The 26350-nt window shown below is 37.8% G+C and overlaps 4 protein-coding genes and 1 pseudogene across 4 annotated transcripts in view; 4 read left to right on the forward strand and 1 right to left on the reverse strand.

Moving 5' to 3' along the window:
* Positions 1-53: 53 nt before the first annotated feature.
* On the forward strand, positions 54-2922 carry LOC113684794 (uncharacterized). Its single transcript, XM_027202198.2, has 3 exons — positions 54-151; positions 1085-1319; positions 2014-2922. Exons 2-3 carry the CDS (start codon positions 1085-1087, stop codon positions 2703-2705), a joined length of 927 nt encoding a protein of 308 aa, XP_027057999.1. The 5' UTR covers positions 54-151; the 3' UTR covers positions 2706-2922.
* Positions 2923-3618: 696 nt separating this feature from the next.
* On the reverse strand, positions 3619-16881 carry LOC113684774 (uncharacterized). Its single transcript, XM_089190943.1, has 14 exons — positions 16497-16881; positions 14867-15130; positions 14282-14434; positions 13276-13425; positions 12896-13066; positions 12113-12171; positions 11342-11510; positions 10676-10795; positions 9886-9995; positions 9294-9385; positions 8665-9077; positions 7250-8236; positions 5668-6495; positions 3619-4766 (listed from the first exon to the last, which is right to left on the reverse strand). The coding sequence occupies exons 1-14, from the start codon at positions 16512-16514 to the stop codon at positions 4458-4460; spliced, it is 3843 nt and encodes a 1280-aa protein (XP_089047069.1). The 5' UTR covers positions 16515-16881; the 3' UTR covers positions 3619-4457.
* On the forward strand, positions 16879-21468 carry LOC113684810 (ER membrane protein complex subunit 3). The gene is made up of 8 exons (XM_027202210.2): positions 16879-17063; positions 17387-17444; positions 17555-17648; positions 17958-18062; positions 18380-18461; positions 18866-18945; positions 19263-19342; positions 20597-21468. Exons 1-8 carry the CDS (start codon positions 16915-16917, stop codon positions 20720-20722), a joined length of 774 nt encoding a protein of 257 aa, XP_027058011.1. The 5' UTR covers positions 16879-16914; the 3' UTR covers positions 20723-21468.
* Positions 21469-23608: 2140 nt separating this feature from the next.
* LOC149035698 (uncharacterized) lies at positions 23609-24660 on the forward strand (annotated as a pseudogene).
* Positions 24661-26193: 1533 nt separating this feature from the next.
* LOC113684765 (voltage-dependent calcium channel subunit alpha-2/delta-3) overlaps positions 26194-26350 on the forward strand; it is a 32504-nt gene continuing 32347 nt past the window's right edge. Inside the window, exon 1 of the mRNA XM_089190944.1 lies at positions 26194-26315. The gene's annotated coding sequence lies outside the window, so the exon portion shown is untranslated. The remainder of the gene's footprint in view (positions 26316-26350) is intronic.

Below are 26350 nucleotides of genomic sequence, written 5' to 3' on the forward strand. Positions count from 1 at the left end.
GCCAATCAGAGGAAACATGCGTGGCTTACATGCGTTCTACAACCTTTGATCTTCCCTTACAACGAAGGTCTACGGATTTCGCCGGTCGAAGCCTAAGTTCTTGTCGAGTGTTTAATAGTTTTGGCTGATTCATTACTCTAGGATATTCAAAGTAAGTGGTAATTTCTTTATCTGACCTTTTAAATCTTTTGTGATTACTGTTTATTTATCCATAAAGCACATAATTCGTGAAAGTTGTGATTTCGAGTTGTGATATTAGAGAGCGTCACTCGCGCAAAAGATTCGATTCGATCGCAAAGTTACGAAAATATAGTGATTCTTGTGAGATGTTGAAGAAACTTCGGTTTTAAAGCTTACTTTAGCCTTCTTTCATTTAAAGTACTAAAAGGTTTTTTCCTTGAATTCCGCCTTTGCCGGTCGAAGATGTTCCAACGTGATTGGTCACGTGGCTCAGTTGAGATTAAAACTTCGTTAACAAAATTTTTACGTTTGTCGATATTCTGTTGGCCACAGGAAAGCCTTAAAATATCAGTTTATTGCTGTTATACCCAATCTTGACCAATAATTTCTTTCAATACTTTCTGATTTGATATCGACATCGTTTTCGGAAGTGACGTTTTCTGTGCATTCCTTCGATAGTTTCCGCTCGTACAACCCTCGTCAATTTTGAAATGTACTTAATAATCACCGTCCCTCGCGGCGAATATTGTTTCCTTAAAACCTTTCTACCGTTTCCTTTTTATACTTTGTGTTTGTTCGGGAAGTGATAGTTCAGGTTAAGTGTAATATAGTTAAGGCTTAGTGGTGAAAAAAAGAAACTGCAAATCGAACTGCAACTCTTGTCACTTGGGAACTTGTACATGTGGAAACTTGTCCTCTTTACTAACTGTACGTCTTCCAACAATTGGTGAACTCGTCTAGATAAAGAAAAGGACATTCCTTCTGGCATAGGCTTCCCTTTTTTAATCAATTCTTGAAAGTATGCATTTGTTTTAAAGTTCATATTTGTAAATATTTAATTTGCAACCAGCAGATTATTCCTACAGTTGTGTGAGAAATGTAACCTTTTTTCCATTTCTTTCAGATGGCAAAAGTGGTTCCAAGTGAGAAAAAGCTACATTTTATTGAGAACTTTGGACTTAGTGGTGCTGCTGCTATCATTTCCAAAACTGCTGCTGCCCCAATTGAGAGAGTGAAGCTTCTTGTTCAAAACCAAGATGAGATGTTGAAGGCTGGACGCTTGGATACCCCATACAAGGGTGTTGTGGACTGTACGATGAGGACATACAGAGCTGAGGGTTTTCTTTCTTTCTGGAGAGGTGAGTAGTTTTGATTCATAAGTCAGTCTGCCTCTTTGTAGTTAAAAGCAGTTCAAGCTGTCAGAGAATGTTTACTACTCTACCACTCCATCTGGATGGTGAACCATTCTATTGCAGATCTCCCTTCCCCCTCCTCGAATTTGAGAGGGGGGGAGGGAGAGGGAGTGATAGGCATGGAGTTGTGTGGAGAGCACTTGCCTCAACCGAAACAACCCAACTTTGGTTTGCAAACCTAGTGTAACTTGTGGGTTAATTTGGCTGATGGTTATCCTCCTTATTCTAAGGGTTTTTTTCCAGTCACTCTTCTCTCATTTACAGAAACCCTCTCGAATGGTTGCTTTACAACCTGTGTAATTGTTGAGTTAAATTGTCTTGCTGGTGTTAAGAACAATTTTAATCTTGGGTGTAGAGTTGCATCATATCCCTTACTCTCATGAAAACAGAATTTAACGTTTGCCAAACCCTTCAACTCCCAAGATCTGATTGTTAATTCTCCCCTCTAGCTGCTACACTTTTCCTTGTAAATTAGTTGCAAGAATTTGGTTTATGATCAAGATAACTTCTCATTGATCATTTAAAGTATACTCATAACTTTTTTGCTGGACAACATGAATGTTGTAGGGAGAAGGTAAATGTTAATAATTTCTGGGAGTTAAAGATTAATAGAACCATGTACTCTTTTGCTCTTCTCCAGGTAACCTTGCCAATTGCATCCGTTACTTTCCAACGCAAGCTTTGAACTTCGCTTTCAAGGATCAGATTAAGGCCCTTTTCAAACCCAAGAAAACTGATTCCTATGGGACCAAGTTTAGCAAGAATATTGCCTCTGGTGGAGCTGCTGGTGCCATGTCCTTGCTGTTCGTCTACTCTCTGGATTACTGCCGAACAAGGCTGGCCAATGATGCAAAGGCAGGTTCTAAAGGGGGTGATAGGCAGTTCAATGGTATTATTGATGTGTACCGCAAGACACTGGCATCTGATGGTATCGCTGGTCTGTACAGAGGTTTTGTCATTTCCTGTGTTGGTATCATTGTGTACCGTGGCTTCTATTTTGGTCTGTATGATACCCTGAAGCCACTGCTGTTGGGTGAAGATGCTGGACTGCTCATCTCCTTTGTCTTGGGTTATGGTGTAACAGTATCTGCCGGCCTGGCCTCTTATCCAATTGACACCATCCGTCGACGCATGATGATGACATCAGGAGAAGCAGTGAAGTACAAGGGTTCCATCGACTGCACTGTGCAGATTATCAAGGGCGAGGGTTTCATGTCCTTGATGAAGGGTGCTGGAGCAAACATCCTCCGTGGTATGGCAGGTGCTGGTGTCCTGGCTGGCTTCGATGAGTTCAAGAAATTGTATCTCAGTATTCGCTTCAAGGATGCCTAAATTTTTTAACTAATCTGACTGTATCAGCTGAATTACTGAGTGGATATTTTAACAGTTTTTGTGATTTTCACTGATGGGACAAGATTTGCCTGACATGTAAATGTTGCAAACTAAACTTGTTGATGTTTTTTGGAACAGCTAAATATGTAGTGTGAAATGGTGCACAGTTAAAAATGTCCCAATTGACGGAAATGACTTATTAAAAAATAGTAAAGATGTTGTGGATCCTGTGTGTTTCTTTTAAATACAGCCCAGAAAGTCCTGAGCAACCAACCTTTTTCAGAATTAACCCTCTTTGGAAATAACAGTGTTGTCTCTCAATCATTGGTCTTCCTTGCAGCAACTTTGTGGTCTCATCGGGCAACAAAGTGGAAAGAATGAACTCTTGTATACTGCTTTAATCACTTCCTGATTTTCTTTGTTGTGTTTGTTTTTTAAAATTGTGACAACCATCTGAAAGCCAAGAGCCTGTTTCCCTTTTATTGTCCTCACTATTCTAGTGCCCTACTTTGCAGGCTGTAACCACTTTCTGCCTGAAGTACTCCTTAATACTGCCAAAAATTGCTTGGAATTCTTGAAAATTCATCGGGTAAAAAGATTGCTCTACTGGTTTGAAAATTTATTTTACTTGTAGTGCTTACTTAACTATGCCCTGTGCAACTAACTTTAAAAGGAATGGTCCTAAATCATTCAGAGAGAAAAACCTGAAGAGCGATGGGAGTTCTGAGTGATTCCAGAAGTTGTTCTTTTAACTTTCTCCAGATAACGAGAGAAGCTTGAAGTACTGAAGATGAAATATTTGCTAACGACCATGATCAATGCAGGAGGGACTTCAGAGAATTTAGGATGCCACAGGGAAAAACTTAATGGTGGGGTTTAGCTTATTTCTTTAAAAATGAACTGCCAACAAAGATTACAATTTTAAAAATTTATTCCTCAACACTTTATTATACACCTTCCAAACATTGTGTTTGCATGATTTTTGCATGATTTTGTTTTCTTAGAAAAGGTTAAATAATCTGCCATTCCCTCTGGCCAGGGAATAGAGCCTTCAAATTATCAACTAAATTGTGTAAGGAACTTTTCTCCTCAGAGACAAAAATTTCTTCAATAGTTCATTTAACAGTTGTGTGCTTGGTTGCCAAGCCTTTCAACAGGAATGAGGCAAAGGGTGACCATGTTATGATACAAACCTTGCTGCTTTTCAAATGCTAATTGGATACTGGTCTCTATCACGACAAGGTCACCTTCAGCCTCACTCCAAATCAAAGGCTTGGCAACTAAGTACACGACTGTAAAATGGCCTATTACCTGCTTAACTAATGGTATTGAACACCAACAATGAAAAATTTTTTAGAGTAGAGCCAACCTTTCTTCTGCTCTTGTTTCTTTGCTAATCTTTCTTGGAAATGAGAAACAAATAATATTCAGAACAAATTCTGGGGCAGATCACATAAAAAATTTGTTATAGTTTAGTACAGTTCTCAATCAAACAAAACTTAAATTTTTGTTCATTACGATGATCATACATCTGAGACATACATAATATACCATAATATGCCTCTTCACAACTTCAGGATAACTAAAGGATGGAAATTATTCAACAAATAAATTCAATTGCATATATCAAATATTATGATGTGGGTCTAGATGATAGGTACTATGTAAAGCTATTTAATAATAATTATTTTAACATTCATTCCTACAAGAAATATAGGCTTGAGATGAATCACTCACCTGATTAATCTGACATTAGGTTTTAGGCTGGTAACAATACTGTTGGGCTATGCTATTTTTCTTGACTAAATCGTCACACAAAGTAATTTTTAACTGTTCACATGGTGCATCTAAATTATTCTGTCTGTTCTTCCATGCTGTCAACATCCTATAGCTTTGTTCATAGACATCATCTTTATTGTCAAGCTCAATTTGAGTAATGGTTGCTTCCTGAATGTGCAAAAGTCGTGCGATTCTCTTCCACACACCAACAATTTCTTTGGCTAAGTGTACAAAGTCTACATCTTTTATCCTTGCTAGTTGAGGACTTTCTGGAGGGTTATTCTAGTTAAAGAAAGGCATGCAGCAGTTAATTCTATGCCAGTGAAACATATACAATATGCATCTGTTGCATTAAAGCAACTAATCAATAATACACATAAATTAAACCAGCTGTTACAGATTAACAGTTTACTTGGATAGCCCCTTTATTTTCACAGCTGATGGTTAGTCCATTAATAGTGTCACTGATGATGATAATCCTCATCTGCTCATCTGATTATCTTTCAATAATATTACACTTGTCTATAATTATTATGAAATTAACCAATATTACTAATTGAATGATTTTAAAATACACTGCCAAATGTTAAGATATTCAGAAGAAAAATTATTCATAAAAAAGAAGAAAAACTGTTTATAAAATTATCAGGGTGTAAGTTAGTGATTGATAATGGCAGATCTCCAAGTTCACAGTTGCCAGTCTATCAATCGCTTAGTGTATAGAATTGTTTGCTTGGGCTACAATGTTGTAATCTATGGTTGTTTTAAGAAAGGCTGTTGGACAAAAGTGCACATGATGATCTTGAAGCGTATCTGGGTATCCGGTAATCATTGAATTCTAATATGTCAAATAAATAAAACAATTCATCAAACCCACTCTGTCTTGTCCTAAAGTGACATTTCCTCTGATTTCCCTGAAATCCTAAGGTCAAGTAGCTGTAACCTGAAAACCTACCTACAATTGAACTTGCCTGTTTGAACTTGCCTGTTTGAACTTGCCTGTTTGTTTTTTTCCAAAAACACCTTTTGAAACAGCTGTATGCAGTTACACCACAATACAGGGTACATGTTCAGGTCAGGCACATACATACACAAAACAATGACACACAAACATAGAATCAATGAAGTTAAGCTTCCTGAAAATACATCAACTTTAACTGAGAACTACAAGCAATGATCTTACCTCACTTCTGCCATACCAAAGGTGAAGATTACTAACAATGAATCTAGAGTGGTCCCCTACTTGTTCTGGACATGTAAAAACTGTTTTTGAATCCACTACAGAAGGAATGGGTAAAAAATGAAGACAGTCTTGATCCAAACATGATGCTGATTGATGCCGATTACACTCTGCATCAGAAGATTCACAAGCATCGCAAGTAACACAAACTTCATAGCGTGCATTTCTCAGCCATTGCCATTGCCTAGATAAGCTTTGCATTTCCCCTTCGATGAGTGTTCTCACTTGGCAAGCCACACTCTTTTCATTTTCAAGACTTTTATCAGACATGTTATGGTTGTACTTCATAAATACCAACTTAATGCAACACTTGCTACAAAGAAGAACAAGATCATATTGATCTCCCTTCCCTAAAATGAAGCGAGCAGCATCACAGAACAAATTCGGGGGTTTGGTGCAATCCAACATGGGACAAAGTGTGATGAGGCGTGAGACAAGCTGAGGGAACAAGCCATGTGGAACAAACCCATCACAGAACTTGTATATGAGAGCACATGGATCACTCGCTTTTGGCATCAATTTCTGCACGGTAGGATGTGATACACGTAGTTGAGCTGGAACAAGGTATTTGATGATTGATGGTTGTTGGTTTTGTTCTTCTTGATGTTGAAATTTCGCCAGAAAGCTAAATTTTTCCATCATCTCTAAGACACTGTGCTGCAAAGGCTTGTATCTACCCCATTCCAAATCTTCAAACACTTTGTCAATGAGCTCCTTTTGCAAGACTCCAGTCTTTTCAAGGTCCTGCCATAACTTGCGATCAACAGGATCCTTACGATTAGAAAAATGAATAAGAACTTACTTGGTTAATCAAATCATATGAAAATCATACGAAAGTTCTTTTGCTTCAGAAACAAACAACTTGAGATGTTGAAGATCATGCAATGAAAACAAGACAGATAGACTTTTGGACACTGTGCCCATGGTGGGGTGAGAATTTTTGCAGACCCAGGGAAACACCATTCCCTCAAGCTTGTGCCTCCCAAAGTAGTAACAATACAAATCAACCTTTATCCTATAAACCCTAACATCAGAATGGAATTTCTCCATACTCTTCTTTATACATTTCCAAAGGTGCTGACAAGGAGAATTTGTATTAGAGCTTCTTTAGTTGGAGATCATTTCCTTTTTTCTTGTGACTTTACCCCTCCACTCCCAGATCAAATTTGTAATTTTCCTTACTGTCAACAATACAATTCTTATAATGTTAGTTTAGAGAATTTAGTATTGGATCAACTAATTATCCCCAAATTGATATTAATTTTTTCTTTATTCTCATCACTTATCTAGTTGATATTGTATTGATATTGTAAGGAGAAATTCTGTCTTAGTCACTCATGGGAGTTAAAGGTTAATGTGTGATTTGGGGTGGTGACTGTAAGGAGTAATAAGATGCTAGCTACTGTTAAGAGTCAAAGGAGTAGGCTGCAAATTTAGTGGCGAGAATATTTTTTAACTTGCCATGACCACCCAAAAGGTTACAGCTTGAAGCCCTGTCAATAGACAACTACTTTGTTACACAAACCTGTTCTTGATAAGGGCAAGTGGAGATCAGCTTTTTAAAGAGATTGGCCAGCCACTGTGTATCCAGAACTACTACATCTGTGAATCGCACAATCAAACCAAGGTCATTGAAGTAGTTTAACATGGTGTCTAGCTGATCATTGTCTGTGATGAAGCATTCTTTCTGTGCAACTGTGTAGATTTCCTCTCTGGTCAAGAAGACGGTTCCAGCTGCTGTTAGTTTCTTTAGAGCTTTTTCAAAATTGAACCACTTCACAGGAAGGTCTGCAGTTGAAATCAACCCAGATGACAAGATCTGTTGTACTCTTTTTTGGATCTGTTGAATCTCAGGTGATTTTGATGACTGCCTGTTATCAACTCTGTAAAAAGGAGACAGTACATGTTCCTGGTAGGCTTTACCTTTAAGGCTACTACTGATCTCATCTTCAACTTGTTGGATTTCTCTGGGTGAAACCTCATCAGCGTGTGTTCCCACCAAAAGCACAGGTGGGGGAAGGCAGCGCACCTTTGACTTACACAATTCTTCAACATCATGCTCCACTGGGGGCCTGCAAATGCTGTGGACTGAGACCAACCATGACAGAAGCATGTCTAAGTTTGTCTCATTTGATGTGTTCTTCAAAGGTAATACTTGGTCTCCACGCTTAAATGATGGCTCTGCGAGGTCATTTGGTTTTTTCTCCAGATTATGAACAAGAAGATAGATGGCTCTGTGGCAGAAGAATAAGGGATGTGTCGCATAATACAAATGCTGACCTGCGAAGTCCCAGATGTCCAGTACAGTTTCTGTAGAACTGTTCTCATTGCTTCCCTCTGAATTTTTAAGGCACTCTATTACAAGCGGGGTTAATTCATCTGGCATATCAACTTTTGGTTTCAGAGCTGGTTTTTCTTGGGATCCATCAACTAAGTCTGGTGCAGAAGCTTTTGTGGATTCTTGAGTGTGATTGGGTGCTGGAGGATTTGTGGTGAAATGAAACCCACTCAGCTGTGGTGGGACACAAAATGATACACAAGATAAATGCAAAATAATTAAGGCTCAAATAATTTTTTTAACTCTGCATAAATGTACATTACAGTATCATTATGTGATGAATTGAGGCTACAAGACTTTTTCATTTGTTTCCTCAAAGATTGTATGTGGCAAAGATCCAGTGGTTGCTAGACAAGTTGTGATCACTTTTCCTGAGGTTTAAGGATGCTACTTGTTCCACAAGTTTTTTGTGTCCATAACTCTAAAACAATCAGCTTCAATAAAGATATTTCTTATTGCAAATTTCCCAATCAAGCTGTACATTTAGTTCTGAGCCACTTTGAACTTAAATAATCCAACAGTTGCTTTTTTTTTCTTTATGTGACATGTTTGTAATTGGAAAAAAACAAGAAATGATCTATCTCAAGCTATGGACAACATACTTGTTCTTGTGGCATCTCTTTTTCCTCCTGCATTTCTTTCTTCTCAGGAGGCAAAGTTTGCTTTGGTTTTGTCTCCTTCTTCTCCATCATATGACTAGCAACCAATCTAGCAATACATCTATTCTGTGGTGTAGCTTGTTCCACTTCCTTGTTTTCTTCACTCACAGCCTTCCATTCAACTACCTGCTCAACATTGACTTCCAGTTTTGATGAATTCACTTCCAAACCTTCAGTGCTTGGTTCATCAGGATTAAAGGGTAAACCCATTAGTGAATTTTTCAGGCTTGTTTTTCCTGCCCTATCCTGGCCAATGATTAGCAATCGAGCACGGCACACTTTGATCTTTCCTTCCAAGAGAGCAAGGTTGTATGCAAGTTGTGCTTCATTTCCGCGGGCTCTTATTTCATGTGGTACTAGAACAAATAAGAAAAAACTATTAATATAGGCATGCATTTTGGCCGTTGAAAATAATTTGACCCAGATACAGATATCCATATCCAAATAAAAAGTAATGAGACAAGTGGTTTTCCTAGTATTTAATGTTTCCCTAATTTGTCTACTGCAGACTGAGATCTTTGATTTCTGAATGACTGAATCTAAGAGAAAGAGACATGAAACAAGAAACATACCTTGATTATCATCATCTATTGGTATTACTTTGTCACCATCAAAAAATCCTGCAGTCCCATTCTCCTTTTGACCAAACCACATACCATGATATCTAAAATATAATAAATACATAACATGCTATCAGCTTTTCAATGACACTGTCAATGTACTCTACAACTGTCGATGTACTCTACAAAACAAGTTTGTTTTTTCTTCCATGTAAAATAATAAGAATGAAGAAGTGAAACTCTGGCTTGAGCTGGCTTTTTTCTGCTGGCTTTGTTTCTTAATGACAGAAATAATCAGATACAAATATTGACCTAAAGGGGTGTTGTTTCAGGATAACTTTCAGGTGATTTTGCACCACATGATGTTAAGTAGCAAATAGAGTTGTGCAAAAATTAACGAGTGGGTTATAACATGATATATTTACCAGGCATTACACAAAAAGCACCCTGTATTATAAAAACAAGCACACTCAGAAAACTTCACATGGAAACCATTACAAGCTGTAAGTAAATGTATCTCCCAAAATCTAAAGCATGGTGACCAGTAAGAGTGCTCTCAATCTGGAACTTGAAAAAATTATTAAGAAGAAAAGATGGCTTTTACCTCGTTGCATCCTGTGATATCACCCAAAGTTTCTCTCCTTTGTCATATGAAAGCTCACAAGGTTCTGCAGAGGAATTGCTTGTTGTAAAACAGAACTTTTCTGGTCTTTCCTGAAGAATAAAAGTCATCAGTATTAAGTACTGTCTAACAATTTACTGCATCCCTTTTCCATGTAACCAGCAAAGGTAGTTGTCACACGTGGCCAGCACTTCACTCTCAACTATTTTCAGAGTCACCATTTGGTGATCTAAAATCATAAATTGTATGCCAGAAAATAATTATTTTGAGTTACCATGGCAATGAAATGATTGCAGCTTAGTACACTAAGAAATCAGACTGGGGATCTAAATGGTCATGAGCCAGTTCTCAAACAACTTGATCAGAAAATTTATTCAAAGTAAGAATGTGTGGTCAGCCTGTTGTTTTGATAAGGTATTCTATATATTGATTAATACCTAACACCACAGTTTACAACAGTACTCTTGCTAGCAAAAAGTCTGATACCAACTAAAAATGCCATTTAACTACTTCTGACATCGAAATATCTTACAATGTTCCTTAACAAGAAGCTTTGCAGAAAGCAGAAGGAAGTTACAACTCGGGCACAAGAAAAAATATTGGTAGAATTACAAGTCAGAGTGTATGTCTTGAAAAATATGACATTTCATAAATTAAAGTACACAAAAAGAGAGGAAAAGAGTGGAAAAGGTTGGGAAAAGTCCCCCCCCCCCCTCGCACTTGCTCCTCTGTAATTAGTGCTCTCAATTCAAAATTACGTTATTTCAAACACCTTGGCAAGAGTCTGAACTATGTCATGGAATGTTGGTCTTTTACTAAAATCCTCTACTTGACATCTCTCCAGAAGAGAAGCAACACCACATGGACACACAAGAGGCTGCTTCCTATGACCCTGGAAAAATCATTGCAAGAAATTATGTCAACAAAAATTATTCAATGCTAAGAAAAATAAACTATTACAGACTAACTGTGATTGGCAAAGAAACGAAAAAAGAAAAATGCCTATTGGCATAAAATATAGATCTTATCATAGTTTGAAAATTTTAGGATAGAGAGTGCAGACAAACCTGGAACATACTAAAAGGATTCTAGCCTGTAATTGCATTCTAATCAAATTTTCAACTTCTGGACATAGAACCCCAAAAAATATAAATTGAACAGATTCTATCAATAAAAGTTTAGGTTTAGAGAAGACAGGGAGGGGAGGTGAGGAGACAGGACAGGAGGACAAGGGGAGGAGGGGGTGAGGGCTGCAAACACTGAGAGCAACAACCCATCTAAGAGAAGTATACATAATCATGATTACCTCATGCTACACAAACTGGAGATGAGCAAATTTATTAAAAGCAGTTTTGGGCCATAACAATGATCTTTGATCTTATTGATCTTGAATAAATTCAACTAATTTTTTTTTATTCATCAGTAAGTAGACTCTCACCGGAAAAAGGTTTACTAGTTGGCCTGACCGATGGGAGTCGAGGTATCTGAACATTGACAAAACTACATGAGAGAACAGGGCAACCACTCCTTTAACAGACAGGTCATCTAAACGATGACCCTGATGACCAGTTATTGTTGACAGTTTTAAATTACCACGCTGACCCTTTCTGAAAAAGAAAAGAATATAAAATGCATGATTTAAACCTCTGTTCGCGATCTGTTTTCTGATGAGAAGATGAGATTAAAATTTAATTTTCTGCAATTCCTGGTTGAAACTTTCATTCCCTTTTTGCATTAAAAACAAATTTGAAATTAACTTAAAGGGAAAGAAAACATGAACAAAAGTAAAAATTGAACCACAACATATATCCATGTTTGGATAAGGTGTAATGTTTCACCTCAAAAAAAAAAATGAACACATAGTAGTACTGTTTAAGTCATTAATTTGACCAAGGCTATTCAAACCACAGAAAAAATTCAAATTTACCCCATCCAGCCTATTATCGTATTGATGGCTACGCGTACATGTAACCCTTTAATACAAAGTACAGTGCAAGTTTTTGGAATTGTCTCATGATGTCCCTCAGCAGAATAATAATAATTTTTTACAGTGAGGCCTTAACCTACTCTTAAAAATTAAAAGCGAAAAAATGAGGAAGATATGTTTGACTTGTAAAATACTGTATCCATCAATTTTATTGTTTTAGCGTCAAAAATAAAATATGATTGAGGATTAACACACTCTATGTGAAATTTGAGGAATCCTTACTGTTTAGCCTCATTAATTTCTTCTTCATAATAGCAGCACATAAAACCACCAAGGCTGATCTGTGGATAAAAAAATGCCATCTTCATGGTACTGTTGATTTGAGTTCCTCATTAGTATTTATTTATAACCCTCTAATTCCTAGATCAAATTTGTAACTCTCCTTACTGTCAATTATACCATTCTTATAATGTTAGTTCTAAGAATTTAGTATTGGATCAGCTAATTATCCCCATTATCCCTCTTCACTCTCATCACTTATCTGGTTGATATTGTATTGATATTGTAAGGAGAAATTCTGTTGTGGTCATTAATGGGAGTTAGAGGGTTAAAGACAAGGAGACCAAAAAGAGTAGGGAGGGTTTGGAAAGATAAATGTAGGACAGAGAAGATGAAGAAGGAAAGATGGAGAAAAGAGAAAGGAGACAAGAGGTAAGAGAATTGAGATGGGAGAAAGAATGACATAAAAGGAGAGGAGAAGGCTCAGAATAGAGGAGAATGAAAAAGAGGCAGGACAAAGGACTCAAAGAAGGATTAGAAGAGTTACAATAAATTACAAGTTTTAATCTTCAAAAGAGATACGGTGTGACAAAACAACACCTAACTTTTTAAATTTCCAAATTCAACAAAAAGCAATCTTCAGAAGCTCTGAGGAGAAAGATATAGACTACCAACTGTAGTTTACTCCTGAGAGCATTTTAGAAGAGCAAATTTCCATTTACCATCACCAATTAGAAGGAAGAAGATCATCAATTTTTTTAAATAATAGAATGGTGTAGACATTACCTTTTCAAGAGATGAGATGTAAACAAAAGGCTCTGCTACAGATGTATGTACAAGATGTTTGGACTCCAAATATTCCAGAGCTGAAGAGAGCTGTGATGCATAGAGCCAGGCATGGAAGAGAGATGGAACACGAAACTCCTTCAAATGACCTTTGTTGAAAAATTCAACCACCTTGCACAGTAATAAAAAACAGGAGAATGTTATTATTGGTACATCTTAAAGAGGTGAAGTAAATTACCATCTGTTAACCTAACTTGACTGCATTATGTGTATAGTGAATAATTCAAAATAACTTACTGTAAGCTGTCACACTGATTAAGAGACTTCAAGAATTTAGCCAGCAGAAAATGACAATTGAAAATAAAAAATATATACTGTACCAATCCCACAGAGTCTGTATATGAGCCCAAAATAACAGCACCATAAAACTTCATGATATAGTCGTGATGGAGACCTGTCATTATTTTAGCTTCTCTAATAAACAACTCTCGCTGTAATGGGCCCAAGTCAAACCGTACAACAACATCAACCTGATGAAAAGAATACAGGAATTTGTGCTCATGTGTCTAAGTTTGTCTGCCGTCATATCCCATCACATATTTGCAGGAAAATGTTTGAAAAAGTTTTGAGACCAGCCACTGATGCTAATCACTTGTTGGAAATACATGATCAACTGAGTCAATGACCTTGTGACTCAAAGTGTACCAAATTTGAATGTACTAATAAGGATTTTTCCTCTCAAATTTCTCTCTTGTTTAAAAATTTTCAGCCCACTTAAAATGAACTGATTACATACACTCTATTGGAGTTAGAAGCATGTTAACTTTGCCAATTAGTTTACAGTTCCTTAGCTGCCTACTTCAGATCACAATCAATAGAAGAAGTGGCTATGAGAGTGATACAAAACTTGAAAAAAGGAATTCAAAATGAATAATAGGGATAAGTTTCTAAAGAAACTGTCTACGTCAGTGGGAGAGTACAACAGGGTAATTTAGTATAATCAGCTGAGTTGATAAGTAAACATAGGTTGGGCATTGTAAAGTCAGTTTCAAAGCTGATGTTTCAAGCTGATCTGGGTAGAGGCTCGCATTCAAGACCTGACTGGGTTGATGTGTTGTGTGTTCACTCTCACAGTACCTCTCTCTACCCAGGAGAATAAATAGGTAGCAGTAAATTGTCATTAAGCTTGATGAAATGCTGAGGGGGAGAGGGGTAACCTTGTGATGGACTAGCATCCTATCCAGGGGGAGTAGCAATACTTCTAGTTGCTTCACACTACTCAGAAACCAGGGCAAGCTTTAGCTGGGTGAATCAATGGGCTTGAGTGCAGACTTCACCTGTTGCTGTTAATCAGAGTAATTCTGGACTATACCAAAATCAACATACCATGTTATGACCTTGCATCCACTGGGCATTATAAACATCACCAGAATATGGACGACCAAGGGCTATTTTTTTTCGTAAAAATAGCTGTTTCTTTTGTATCATCTGGACTCCTGCATCTCCTAACTCCTCTTTATAGTTATTTCTTTCAATACCCTAGGAAATAGTTTCATTCGGTTGACAAATAATTCAAATTGAGTTCCTTCCTTATTATACTTCAATATATTATGGTTTAAGTTTCTTAGTATGTAACAGTATTAGATCACTAGAAGGGAACTTCACCAGCAAAAATAACTCTTTCAGGTACAATATCTTGAATGAGCAAATTAAACAGGTAGCCTGCAAACACTCTCTCATTTTCAAGGGTTCCAAAACAAGTATATTTTCACCAAGAAATAGGTTTGAGACCTCAAAAACAATAGCCAGCAAGTGGTCTGTTGGTGATCTGGCGCTAATTAATGCCAGAATCCTTACCTAATCTTACTTATTGGTAAAGAAATTACGGTGCAGCAGTGCTGATAAAAGGGTCTGCTCTTGGGCTAATCGAGCAGTTGGTTAATTATAAACTAAGATAACAATTCAACTCACCAGAAGTGATGGCAAATTTTCATATCTCACAGTCTTTGAATCTTCAATCAAGTTTTTAATAGTTTCTAAATCTTCCCTAAAAGACTGAGATTGTGACCACGCAGGCAGTTTTTGTTTTATATTATCCAGGTTTGTCCTCACTTTCTTTTCAAGGTCTTCAACACTTGTTACATCAGCAGCATAACATAACGGGTTGAAAAGCCGAATAATTCTCCATTTGCACATCAACAGGTACAGTTTATCATAGTCATTAAGGTTCAGAACCTTTAAAAGAAAAATCACAATCAATAAAAAATCAGCCAAGATGTTTAGCCCTTTACACTTGAACATCAGTAGGCATATTCTCCATACTGTTCTCTGTAGATTTCCTATGGTGTTGACAGGGAGAATTTTTCTAACAATCAAGAGCTCCTTTATTTGGTGATCATTTAAATCAGCCAAGATGCTTAGCCCTTTACACTTAAACATCAGTAAGCATATTCTCCATACTGTTCTCTGTGGATTTCCTATGGTGTTGACAGGGAGAATTTGTCTAACAATTGAGAGCTTCTTTATTTGGTAGTCATTTATATTATTTTTTTGACCTTAAAGAGTGATATGGGTGCTATTGAGAGAGGGAGTTAACTACCAGTCACCTAAAGGGTTAACAAAGTGAAAGCCTTTGTGAGAGGACATTGCTCTTGCAGCTAACTAGAATGGTTCTTGCAAGCAGCCACCAGAGGTGTAAGCAATAGATAGCCACTGAACAGAGATTACTAGCAAGCAATTTTGGAATGTAGATTTAAATAATGTAACAAGTTATATGTAACAACAAGACAAACATTTAAATATGGCATTGTAAACAATGCACTGCAAAGTCATTGTCATGAATGGCATTCTGAATTTGTCCAGTAACAGGAGGGGTTGTTGTATAAACTACAATGCATGAAAGTATCCTCAGCACTTATGGGAAAGAATACAGAGCTTGCCAGAGGTTTCAAATAGGTTTTGTCAAGGTCATTCTGGGTAGAGCTGTCAACCACATGAGAGACTTACAAGAAACCTTTCCCTTCTAAAGGATAGAAGTTGTTTAAGTCATTTAACTAGGAATTTTCAGAAACACTCAGTTGTGAATTAATCAGAATATGATTTCTTCCTGCCCAGTCAACCCTTAAACTATCCTTTTTTCTATTTCTCTCCCCTAGCTGCTGCACATTGCTTTAGAATTCAGTAGAATGAATTTGGCTTTACTACATACTCGTTGACTGAATAGGAGGTCCAGTTAAGGAAATATCTGGCTTAAGGTAAAGGTGGATCAATAAATAATTTATCATATCGCAGCCACTTATCATACTTTTTATGAAAGTAGCCCCAAAATGTAAGTTCAATTATTAAGTATGAAAATTCTAAAAAACAAAATTTCACCGTAAATTTCGCCCGTGGGGCACTCCATTATCATCAGAATCTACGTATAAAAGATAAACCCAAACTAACACTTTAATAGCCGCTTCCTTAAAGCAAAAACAACGGGAATAATTTAACATTCAATATTGGATCAAACTTTCGTACGTTTGCGTAGGTTAAAATATTGTATTCCCAGATTCCTCGCGTATTGGATGTTTACCGACAAAACAGCGATAAAACAACTCACCTGGTTTGTTGAATCCATTTGTCAAATCGCAGAGAGGATTAAGTGTGAAATATTAACTTCCGCACCCTTTGACTCGCGGTGCTAGATGGCTCGAGCGGTTTTAAAAGTTCGAACCGCGCGACCCGCGGCTTCAGCGGGCCGTATGCAAATTGTGTCAATGCTTCTAAACTCGACAGGTCCTTGCAATTTCTGAGAGCAACACTTACATATAGTCTCAGAGCGTATCCTGGCCTATAAATACACGGACAAAAAATCAATCGATGCTCAGTTATCGTCCGGAAAAACCCAACAAGATGTAAGGGAACGGAAGGAACTGTTCACTTCTACGTATTACTTTGTGTAACAACCCTTCTCTATGCCCCGTTTTCTCTGTCATGTGATATTACCCAGAAGCCCTTGTAGACGCCCGTCTTTCATCATGGCGGAGTTGCTGCTAGATCCGGCTATCCGTTTGTGGGTTATTTTGCCCATTGTAATAATAACGTTTCTTGTCGGAATAATCAGGCATTATCTATCTATGCTTCTACAGTCAAGGAAAGATTTAGATCTGTTACAAGTCTCCGACAGGTAAGATTTGAGGACGAAAAAACTCGAACTGAGATGCAGGTAGCTGCGCCACCGTGCTATAGTGAACTTTTCGCAAAGTTAGTAACAAAATTGCGCTTCTAGCCCTTGGTAGTTGTTGCTATTTATAATAGCAATTAATTTATATTAACTATTTATAATAACAATCGGCGTTAAGAAGATACCGTCTGGCTTACTGAGTTATTTTCTCTTAAGTCTCTCATGCCTGCTCGCAAACGGCAACTTAATTCAACTCAATTATTACATTAATTACTATTGCATATCGGTGATCATGAAGCGTTTCCCTCGATGTTTAAATTTTTCAGTCAAGCTTTGATGAGGAGCAGAAATCTTAGAGAAAATGGAAAATATCTTCCTGAAGAGGTATGTGATACAAAAGTTCATATATGGGTGTTTTGTTCCATAGATATAATATATTCGCGAACGTATATAATTTTGTCCATCCTCATAAATATAACATTTCAACATGATAGAGTTTTGAGGCCAGACGACATTTCTTCAATGACGAGACAGAAGGGTATTTTAAAACACAGGATAGGAAAGGACCAGTCAAGAATCCAATTTCAGGTTAGTGCAGGTTCATACAATTACAGGCTTGGTAGTTTTATGTATGTCAATTCTTTTGTCAGGGGAATGGGGAGTTTTGGGATATCATGCTAGCTCAGGCTTCCCAACCAGTTTTTCAAGGCAAACTCAAAAAACTGGCTCTTACCAACCCTGAAACCAAATCCAATTTGCCCTGGATTTGACCCTGAAGTGTCCAAACATAGCTGATTCACACATCCCAATCTTTAATTGCAATTGATACAAACATGATAACATTTATTAAAACATAATACATTTACTACACTTTCATCTTTTTATCTTTTTCACCAGATCCAACAATGATGGTGGACATGGCCAAAGGAAACATTACAAATGTTTTACCAATGATCCTCATTGGAGGCTGGATCAACTGGCATTACTCTGGTTTCATTACAAGTATGTTAACACTTCTCCTTTATTTAAACATTTGTTGCTGAAGCCAAGGGCACACTCCTGGGCCAAGAGACTTTTAGCAGACTAAATATATTGCCTAAGCACACATCAGAGCTCTATTTATTTATTTTTCATTTTTGTTCAGAGAGAAGGGGAGAGAGAAGAACATGTCTGATTGTCTAGTCAATTTTTAAAACTGAACATGCCATGTAATGGTGTCATACTTTTATAATTTGTGGTAACCTCCAGTGTTGGGATTTGCTTCATGATTAGTTGTAGGGGTAAAAAATTAAGAACAATCTGTTTTTTCCACCTTGCAGCAAAAGTGCCATTTCCACTAACATTGCGATTCAAAGCCATGTTACAGCGTGGCATTGATCTCACAACCTTGGATGCATCTTGGTAAGTTATCTATGAATTAACAACTTACACGTATTTAGACCCAATCGAGTAGTCTTTAATCTGTGTATGCAATTGAACAGTATCATGCCACTTCTTGTCAATTTGCTTTAATGTTTAGTTTTACCCTGATGTCTAAGTTAACTAACTAAAGTAAGTCCCATACTTTATTAACCAATCTTGTGTCCACAAAAGTATTACAATATTAAAAGTTTTTCTTATGCTAGGTGCCTTAAACCAGCACTGACAAAAGAAACACATCTGGATTTTAATTGTTTTGCTTTGATTCCTCTATGCTTTCATTGAGCTCAGTTTGTGCAATTTTTGCCTGTATATTGAAATTAAGGAAACAAGGTACAATGTGCTTGCAAGAAAAAAAATTCACTTGTCGTACTCTTGCATTTTAGGGTTAGTTCTGTGTCCTGGTATTTCATCAACGTGTTTGGTCTCAGGAGCATGTATGCACTTGTTCTGGGTCAAGATAATGGTTTGTCTTCTTTTTTTTAATTTTTTTTTTCAATTTTACCAACAAGAAGTTAATTAAACTAACTTTGACAAAAGATGACCCTTTCACCCTCAGATCTCACTAGTAATTTGAGTTTATTGATAATTGATGAATTACCTGATACAGTAGTTATATCTGATCTGAATGATATTTATACTGACTGGCCAATCATGGAATTACCCTTCCACTGTACGTGATTTAAACTTGGTAATTGTATGTCACATTTACCATACTCCCAACATATGAAAGAGACCTCAAATTCGCTTTTGTGCATCTCTTATCTTGAAATCCACTTTTAGCTGCAGATCAGACTCGTGTCATGCAGGAACAGATGCAGATGCAAATGCAGATGCCACAAGACCCAAGCAAGGCATTTAAGGTTGGAAATAACTACCGTATTTACCCGCAGATAGGCCGCACCCGCGTATTGGCCGCACCCCAAACTTTCAATGGTTTTCATGGGAAAAAAAAAATTGTTGAGGTCGAGTACCGGGTAGTTGTATGTGTTGTAAGTTAGGAACAATTTAAAGCGAACATTAAAACGCCAATTTACTGTACTACAGTGAGTTCTCGTGCATATTAATGAGGTGTCAAAACGCTTGTACCCGCGTATAAGCCGCAACCCCAATTTCGGTCCCATTTTTCCGGGAAAAAAGTGCGGCCTATCCGCGGGTAAATACGGTAATTATTTATCATAAGTACAGTATTTTATCATCTTTAGTGATAGAACCACCTCCTATATGCAATTTATAATGGTAATAGGACTGAGTGGAGTCCAATTTGGTCTACAATCATACAAGTGATTGACAAAATTGGACGGCCACGAAGTAGGAGTCTGACTTGTGAATCACAAGTATGATTACAGACCAAATTGGACAATATGAAGTCCTTTTTACCAATTAATCATAACCATTACAATTTCGGAACAAAAAAATACATTAAGGACAAACATCTCCAGTAGGGACAATGTCTAAAGCAAAAAATTTGGAAATTTCCCAGTTTACAGTTGTTGCTATTGTTATTTTCATCAATTCTGTGATTGGTAGATTTAGCTGAGTGGACTTAGTATGATTGGTTGCTTCAACTGTCTGATTACAGGTGTCCAGTTACAGCCAACTGTCCAATTACAATGTCCAATTACAACTGTACAGAGTGATTAGTGAAATATAAAGCAGCTAATGCACCAATCACACTTGGGAATTGTAATGGTTATGATTGAGGGAGATACATCTACATGTATGTTGGCTAAAATGGTTAACACACAAGACTAAAAGATAAATAGGTTAACTTTCTAAAGAAACTCTGGTGCTGTGTCGGGGGGGGGGGGGGTATTACAGGATAATTTGGTTTTATCCGCTGGGTTGATAAAGTAAATTGGCCTCTAGAAAGAGTTTCTTAGAGCTAATCAGAGCTTATCCACTCCACTTGGATTCATCCTAATCAAAGGCTAACAGTCAAAATGTATGCCCCAGAATCTTTCTATGGTGGCCAATCCCTATCAAAGAGTCTAGATTCAAACCTGGATGCATCATTTTGGTTTTTTTGTTTTATTATTTCCAAGTTATACTTTATTTTGTTGAGAGTGAAGTACTGTTTATCGATAAATAACTTGGTTCTGTTTGTTTCTTCACAGGCTGAGTGGGAGGCCTTGGAGATTGTCCAACATGAATGGTCACTAGAAAAAGTTGAGGAAGAGATGATGGAAGACTTTTCACCAACAGACATTATGGACGACATTGCTAAAGACAAATATGTTTGATAGACATCCAAATTATGACCCCCTGATGTAAAAATCCTGATGCTTATGTCCTTGAAAAAGTGATGGGGCTTTGACCTGTGCCCTATGGGGTAAAACCTGTCTATTTGTGGTCCAAGTCAAACAAATTTATGTTCATTGTGGTAGGAAATTCTGAAACCTTAAAAATGGTTAATCTTCTAAAAATTCCAAGGAACCCAGGCCCTGTGGACGAAAAAGCTGCCAAAGATGAGAAAACGGTCATAGTGTGGTGGAAAGGCTAGCATATGAAGGTGGTTGATTTGATGGGAAGTTTTCTTACATTTCTCAGTTAGTAAGTGCACTGTCATAGGGCAATTTAGTGGGTTTTATTTACTGTATGGCCGGCAAAATTCAAACTGATTTGAAATCTTTCCCCTCTACTTTAACCCAGAGTTAGAATAAATATCTTACTATCCTCGTTTTCTCGGTCCACGCTGTAAATCACGAAACGTTGCGCTTGGGCCTTAAATCGTAGCGGAAAATACTCGATCTGTTACTTACAGTACGGACCTCGAACTCGATCCGTAAGAGGTCTGCATTCCTCCCTTAACGTTGAACATCTAAGCCCTTGGAATAAAGCAACTGTTAATAAATAAACTTATTTAAAGATTACTTTAATGTAACTCAGTCTTTTTCGTTTTTCTTTTTGAACTCTAATTATTCTATCCTAGTACTCTGTTTAAGTACTGCGTGAGACAAGTGAAAAGAAATTGAGGAGACTTTTCCAATTCTTTCCATTCTTCCTGTCCGTCATCCCCTTTACTGCATGCTTCCATGGCTCTTCCACTTATACCTCCTACCCCTAAAGAAAATTAAAGGTATGACCTGGAAATCGATCGGGTTTCACTTTTTCTTGAATATCAATGGACTCGGAAAAGCTCCTAAGGACGAGGAGGCAACATTATCTGGAGTTATTGCCTCTTTTCCAAGAGTTATATACATTAAGTATTAAACAATAGTTTTCCTATTCGCCCTGAAAAAAGGTTACCGCCTGAAATACCATTTTTTTAGCTGACTGTATTTCTCAGTCGATAAACCAAATTATCTCGTTACTAGATTTAATACACTTGGGAAAGAATTAAAGTACTGGCGGTGATAACCTTATCTATGGGACATAGATTTTGTGAAGTAACACCCTATTGACACCAAAGCTAAGACAAGTGTTATGGCTGATTTCTTTTCTTCAAACACGGTTTGAATTAATTTTTTCCGAATGAAACTGGTGATTTTTACTTCAAATTTAGCGCAATGAAAAGGTAAGTTATTGATAGTTTGAACCCTATGAAAATTCAATTTTTCAGTTTCTATTGCAGATTGTTATTTAATTAAACCTCGTTTGCCTAAACCTAATTTGCTTGTGTGAATGGGGCATAATGTCACTTTCGATGTAAGAGGAAAAAATCAAAAAGGTAAGGCGAAGGTGGTGGAGACAGTTCTTTCATGAAAAAATTTTAGCGGGCGCTAACATCGACTTCCTCTTGCAGCCACCTCGTTACCAGTGTCCGTCTTCTTCCTCCATTCTCACTCGCTCCAGGCTCCAGTTTAGGCCACTCCCTAGGTTAAGGCAAACATTCTCCAGCGCTTTTATCGTCTCTTTTCATGTTCCTCAAGGAACTTCAGTAACCAAGACAAAACGAAAGAAACAGTTTCACCAAAAAAGTACAGTTCCATCCTTAAAAACTTTCACACGACTTACTCAGTATAAGTACCTTTCGGCTGGACTCTCCCGCCATTGAGTGGAATAAATGCCTATTCCAGAGAGAGAATCGTCGTGAATTAGCGTACTTCATAGAACGTTACTATAGAGAATGTAACATGGAAATCTGCTGTGACGACAGAAGTGAGAGTCTGGTGCACGTGCGGAGTTGTTGTTTCACCTCTCAGAACCAACAACCTTTCTTCCTTTCGTACTACTGTCGTTTTGTGGTAGTTAAGAGGTGCACAGGGAGGCGGGAAGCTGATTACAATTTAAACATTTCAAAATAAAGAAACTTATGGAGACAAAAATAATTTCTTCCCGGTAAAATTGATCAAAATACCTCCCGAGAATCCATAAAGAAGGTTGGACAGAAAATAATAACAGCATCGATAAAAGACTAATATGAATAAGTGGGACATAATCGTTCTGATTTCACACAGCAGAATATCCTATTCCGGAAGCTTTCGTTCGATATAATTCGAACGGTTTTGCATGTGTACGCCTCTTTCCGATTGCGGACCTTTCCGTCGGTTTTCGAAAGCTTTCGTCCGATTTCGGACGCCCTCGTCTGTTTTCGGACACTTTCGTCCGATTTTGGACACTTCCGACGGATTTTTGTCGCCTCTAGCTGGTTAGAAACCTTTTTTTCATTTCGGACATTTTCATCAGAAGAGAGTTTTTTGACTAAATGGTATCTAATAACAAGATCGCAAAATGTGCTTCCTTCGTCTGCTCCGAGGTTGTTTAATCCCTTCGTAAAACTCGCAGCATTATTGTGAGAAGACAAAGACTGGATCTTTATGACTCCATACCTTGTAAATAAGCAGATAAGAGTAATAATGAGCATCACTGAGAATGAATCTTCCGTCATCGCCGTCGAATGGAGTGAGAACCGGTCCCCTTCGATTTTTAACGCCGTTAAAATCGAAGGACAAGATACTCGTAAGAACCTTATACCGTCCATCTTCATCAATTGGTAAGGAAATTCGCCTTCTTTCTCATTGATCCATGGCGCAGTTTCGGAATAACATTGTGTCCATTTAGGAAGGGGTGGGGGGGGGGAGCTTCATTTTTGCGCTTACAAGTTGTGATTGGGAGAGGGCAAATTTTCATAATTTCTTTCCTTAAAAAATTATGACGAAAAAATTCTCCTTGACATTTTTCTTAGGATGACGGTCGCTGCGGAGGCGAATTTTATTATATTTACTAATAAGCATTTTTCGTCTTCCGTCAACAAGAAACAGCTCACATTTCTTCAAGTTCCTGTTTTGACCTAACGGAAGCTTTCAGAATACCCTCTTCCCCCTCCAAAGCCACAATGCTCGTTCCCAAAAATAAAAATTTACCCTATCTTTCTGAATAAAACCTCTCCGAAGCCCTAGTTGTGAACAATTTATTGTGAACAGCGCTTTTTATTTCTAACATGGTTGAATCACTCTAAACTGTACTTAATCTTTCACTCGTTACTGCGTTAATTTCGTAACATCCCAAGCGCAGGTTCATCCACAAGTTATACAGCTTCGAGTTGATTGTAAACTTGATAACTCGTATTGCGACCAACTAACAGATAGAGGGGCCTCGAACATAAGTTTGGAGTTACGCCTTCACAGATTATTCAAGTTTTACGAGTTTAGCATATGGTGTCACGCCGCGTCCATCTTGGTCTGCTGGTAGTGTCCACAACAGTACCACTTAGTGAGACGCAGTATGAGGCCATGGACTTTGCTTTATGGCGCAGCATTGGTAAGGAGACCCTGATCAAGAGCAACATTATCAACTGGATCGCATGCAAAGAAGGCACTAGCTGGTAGTATAGTAATAAATCAGAAGAAGGGGTCACTCTCTTGAAAACTGGTGAAACAGGTTTAGTGCAGGTTTAGTGGTATAGGGTCGAACTCAGTAGCGTCAGATAGAAGTGGAATGTATGTGTATCATCAATTCCAGCAGTCTCTATATTTACTTTGATGGCGACATAGGTGGAGGTTGGCCAACACATGTCACTTGTGGTAAAAGTCAAGCAAATCATTTCAAAAGGTGTGGCGAACCCGCACGGAAATATTTTCATTCGGTAAACTGAACTGCAGAGGATCTATACGCGGAATAAAAAGTGTTTTGTTTAAGGCATGTAATCTCCTTGCTATAAGAGCAACAGTTTTGATCAAGTCATAGGAAGGTATCGCCCCATTGTAAGTAGTTCGCTCTTTAATGAAAGCGAGTTCGCCTTCAGGTCATACAACATGATTCCTTTTCTGTCGAAAAAATATAAGAGGTGTTATGATCTCTTGGTTTGAAAGTGCCCATTTTTTACCACCTGGGGGTGGGGGTGAGGGTAGGAACATTTTTGTTGTGTAAAAATACAATTCACCTGATCCCTCTAAGGCTCCGCAACATCCTTATGCCCCCCCCCCCCTCATTGGCAATCAATTTTCTTTAGTTCCCTCTTTATACTCTGTTGGAGACGACTGATCCCCGCTCCCTTCCCCTGAAAACCCTGTGATCCCTCCAAAACCCTTCGAAACTCCCCACTCCCCCCCCCCCACGCGATAAATATAATTAGCTCGTTCCTTAGTATTGTGAAGAGAAACTCTTTTTTAATCGATCTTCTCTGACATAAGTGACCTGAAAGGCTCAAAACTCACTTAGCGCCTACACGTACTTAAAATATGACATGAAAATGTTGTTTTCTACTTTAAATGGAGTTGGTTCAAAAACTGTCGGAGCCCAGTCTCTCTCTCTCTCTCTCTCTCTCTTGGGCAAAGGCTCTCTGAGTGCAGGTGCCGCAAGTGTCCCAAGGTACGCAAGTGTCTCAGGTACGGTGGTCCACAACTGTCACGGAAATAACAAATACCTCACGGCAAAACCAAAAAGCTCATGGCAAGACCAAAAGACTCACTGATCTGCAGGCGTGTGACACAGGCATAATGCATATGAGTTGGCAGTTATCCTGATGCTTCTTACCAAGTGTATGTTAGCTCCATCGAACCCAATCCACTGTCGCCCCCATACGTTATGTAATCCACAATAGACTCACAATTTAAATTCCACTCACTTTTAATCGCAAAGAATCCATATAGTAACTCTGGCCGCGGCATACGATAAGTCCCTAGTTTCATAGTAGTAAAACAGCATCTACGGCCTAAGATTACAGTATCAATTTTCTCCCGAAATTCTAAAAAGGACCCATCAAACATCGGTTAATTAATGGATGATAACACCTCATTTTTCCCGACACCACCATGGCAGGGTGGATTTAACGGTTGCAGAGAGTTATATATTTACATGTATTAACAATCAGCCACACTCCCTTCCCCCTCAGAGTTCTAACCCTCCCTCTCCCTCATCAATCTTTATATTTGTGTTGTAAAATAATTACAATAATATTGAACCCAAATTTTCGTAATCTCTCTGAATATGAAATAATTATTCTGTGAGTCTTTTGGTTTTGCCGTGAGCTGTTTGGTTTTGCCGTGAGCTTTTTGGTTTTGCTGTGAGCTTTTTGGTTTTGCCGTGAGCTTTTTGGTTTTGCTGTGAGCTGTTTGGTTTTGCCGTGAGCATTTTGGTTTTACCGTGAGCATTTTGGTTTTGCCGTGAGCATTTTGGTTTTGCAGTGAGCATTTTGGTTTTGCCGTGAGAATTTTGGTTTTGCAGTGAGCATTTTGTTTCTGCCGTGAGCATTTTGGTTTTGCCGTGAGCATTTTGGTTTTATTGCCGTGAGTCTATTGGTTTGATGAGGCTCAATCTAGCAAATTTATGCTAATTTAACTCCTGATAGTTTGTTTTTTTTTTATGGTGTATAAATAAAAAATTTATCTTGTTGGTGCTTAGTGGGGCCGGAGCATAAAATACTTAACGGAGAATTGAGGCCTAACTCGTAAGGTAATAAATATCTTTTGTTGCTCTTATAATTTTCT

The sequence above is a fragment of the Pocillopora damicornis genome, chromosome 13 (genome assembly GCF_964200805.1).
Source record: "Pocillopora damicornis chromosome 13, jaPocDami1.2, whole genome shotgun sequence".
NCBI classification, from domain to species: Eukaryota; Metazoa; Cnidaria; class Anthozoa; order Scleractinia; family Pocilloporidae; genus Pocillopora; species Pocillopora damicornis.

Coding starts and splice junctions, on each gene's coding strand:
- LOC113684794 (XM_027202198.2), top strand. CDS start 1,085: ATGGCAAAAGTGGTTCCAAGTGAGAAAAAGCTACATTTTATTGAGAAC. Junction 1,320..2,013: donor TTTTCTTTCTTTCTGGAGAG/GTGAGTAGTTTT, acceptor GCTCTTCTCCAG/GTAACCTTGCCAATTGCATC.
- LOC113684774 (XM_089190943.1), bottom strand. Junction 13,426..14,281: donor GGATGCAAGGTCATAACATG/GTATGTTGATTT, acceptor TCTTTTCATCAG/GTTGATGTTGTTGTACGGTT. Junction 12,172..12,895: donor ACATCTCATCTCTTGAAAAG/GTAATGTCTACA, acceptor TTTTATCCACAG/ATCAGCCTTGGTGGTTTTAT.
- LOC113684810 (XM_027202210.2), top strand. CDS start 16,915: ATGGCGGAGTTGCTGCTAGATCCGGCTATCCGTTTGTGGGTTATTTTG. Junction 17,649..17,957: donor AGTCAAGAATCCAATTTCAG/GTTAGTGCAGGT, acceptor CTTTTTCACCAG/ATCCAACAATGATGGTGGAC. Junction 19,343..20,596: donor ACCCAAGCAAGGCATTTAAG/GTTGGAAATAAC, acceptor GTTTCTTCACAG/GCTGAGTGGGAGGCCTTGGA.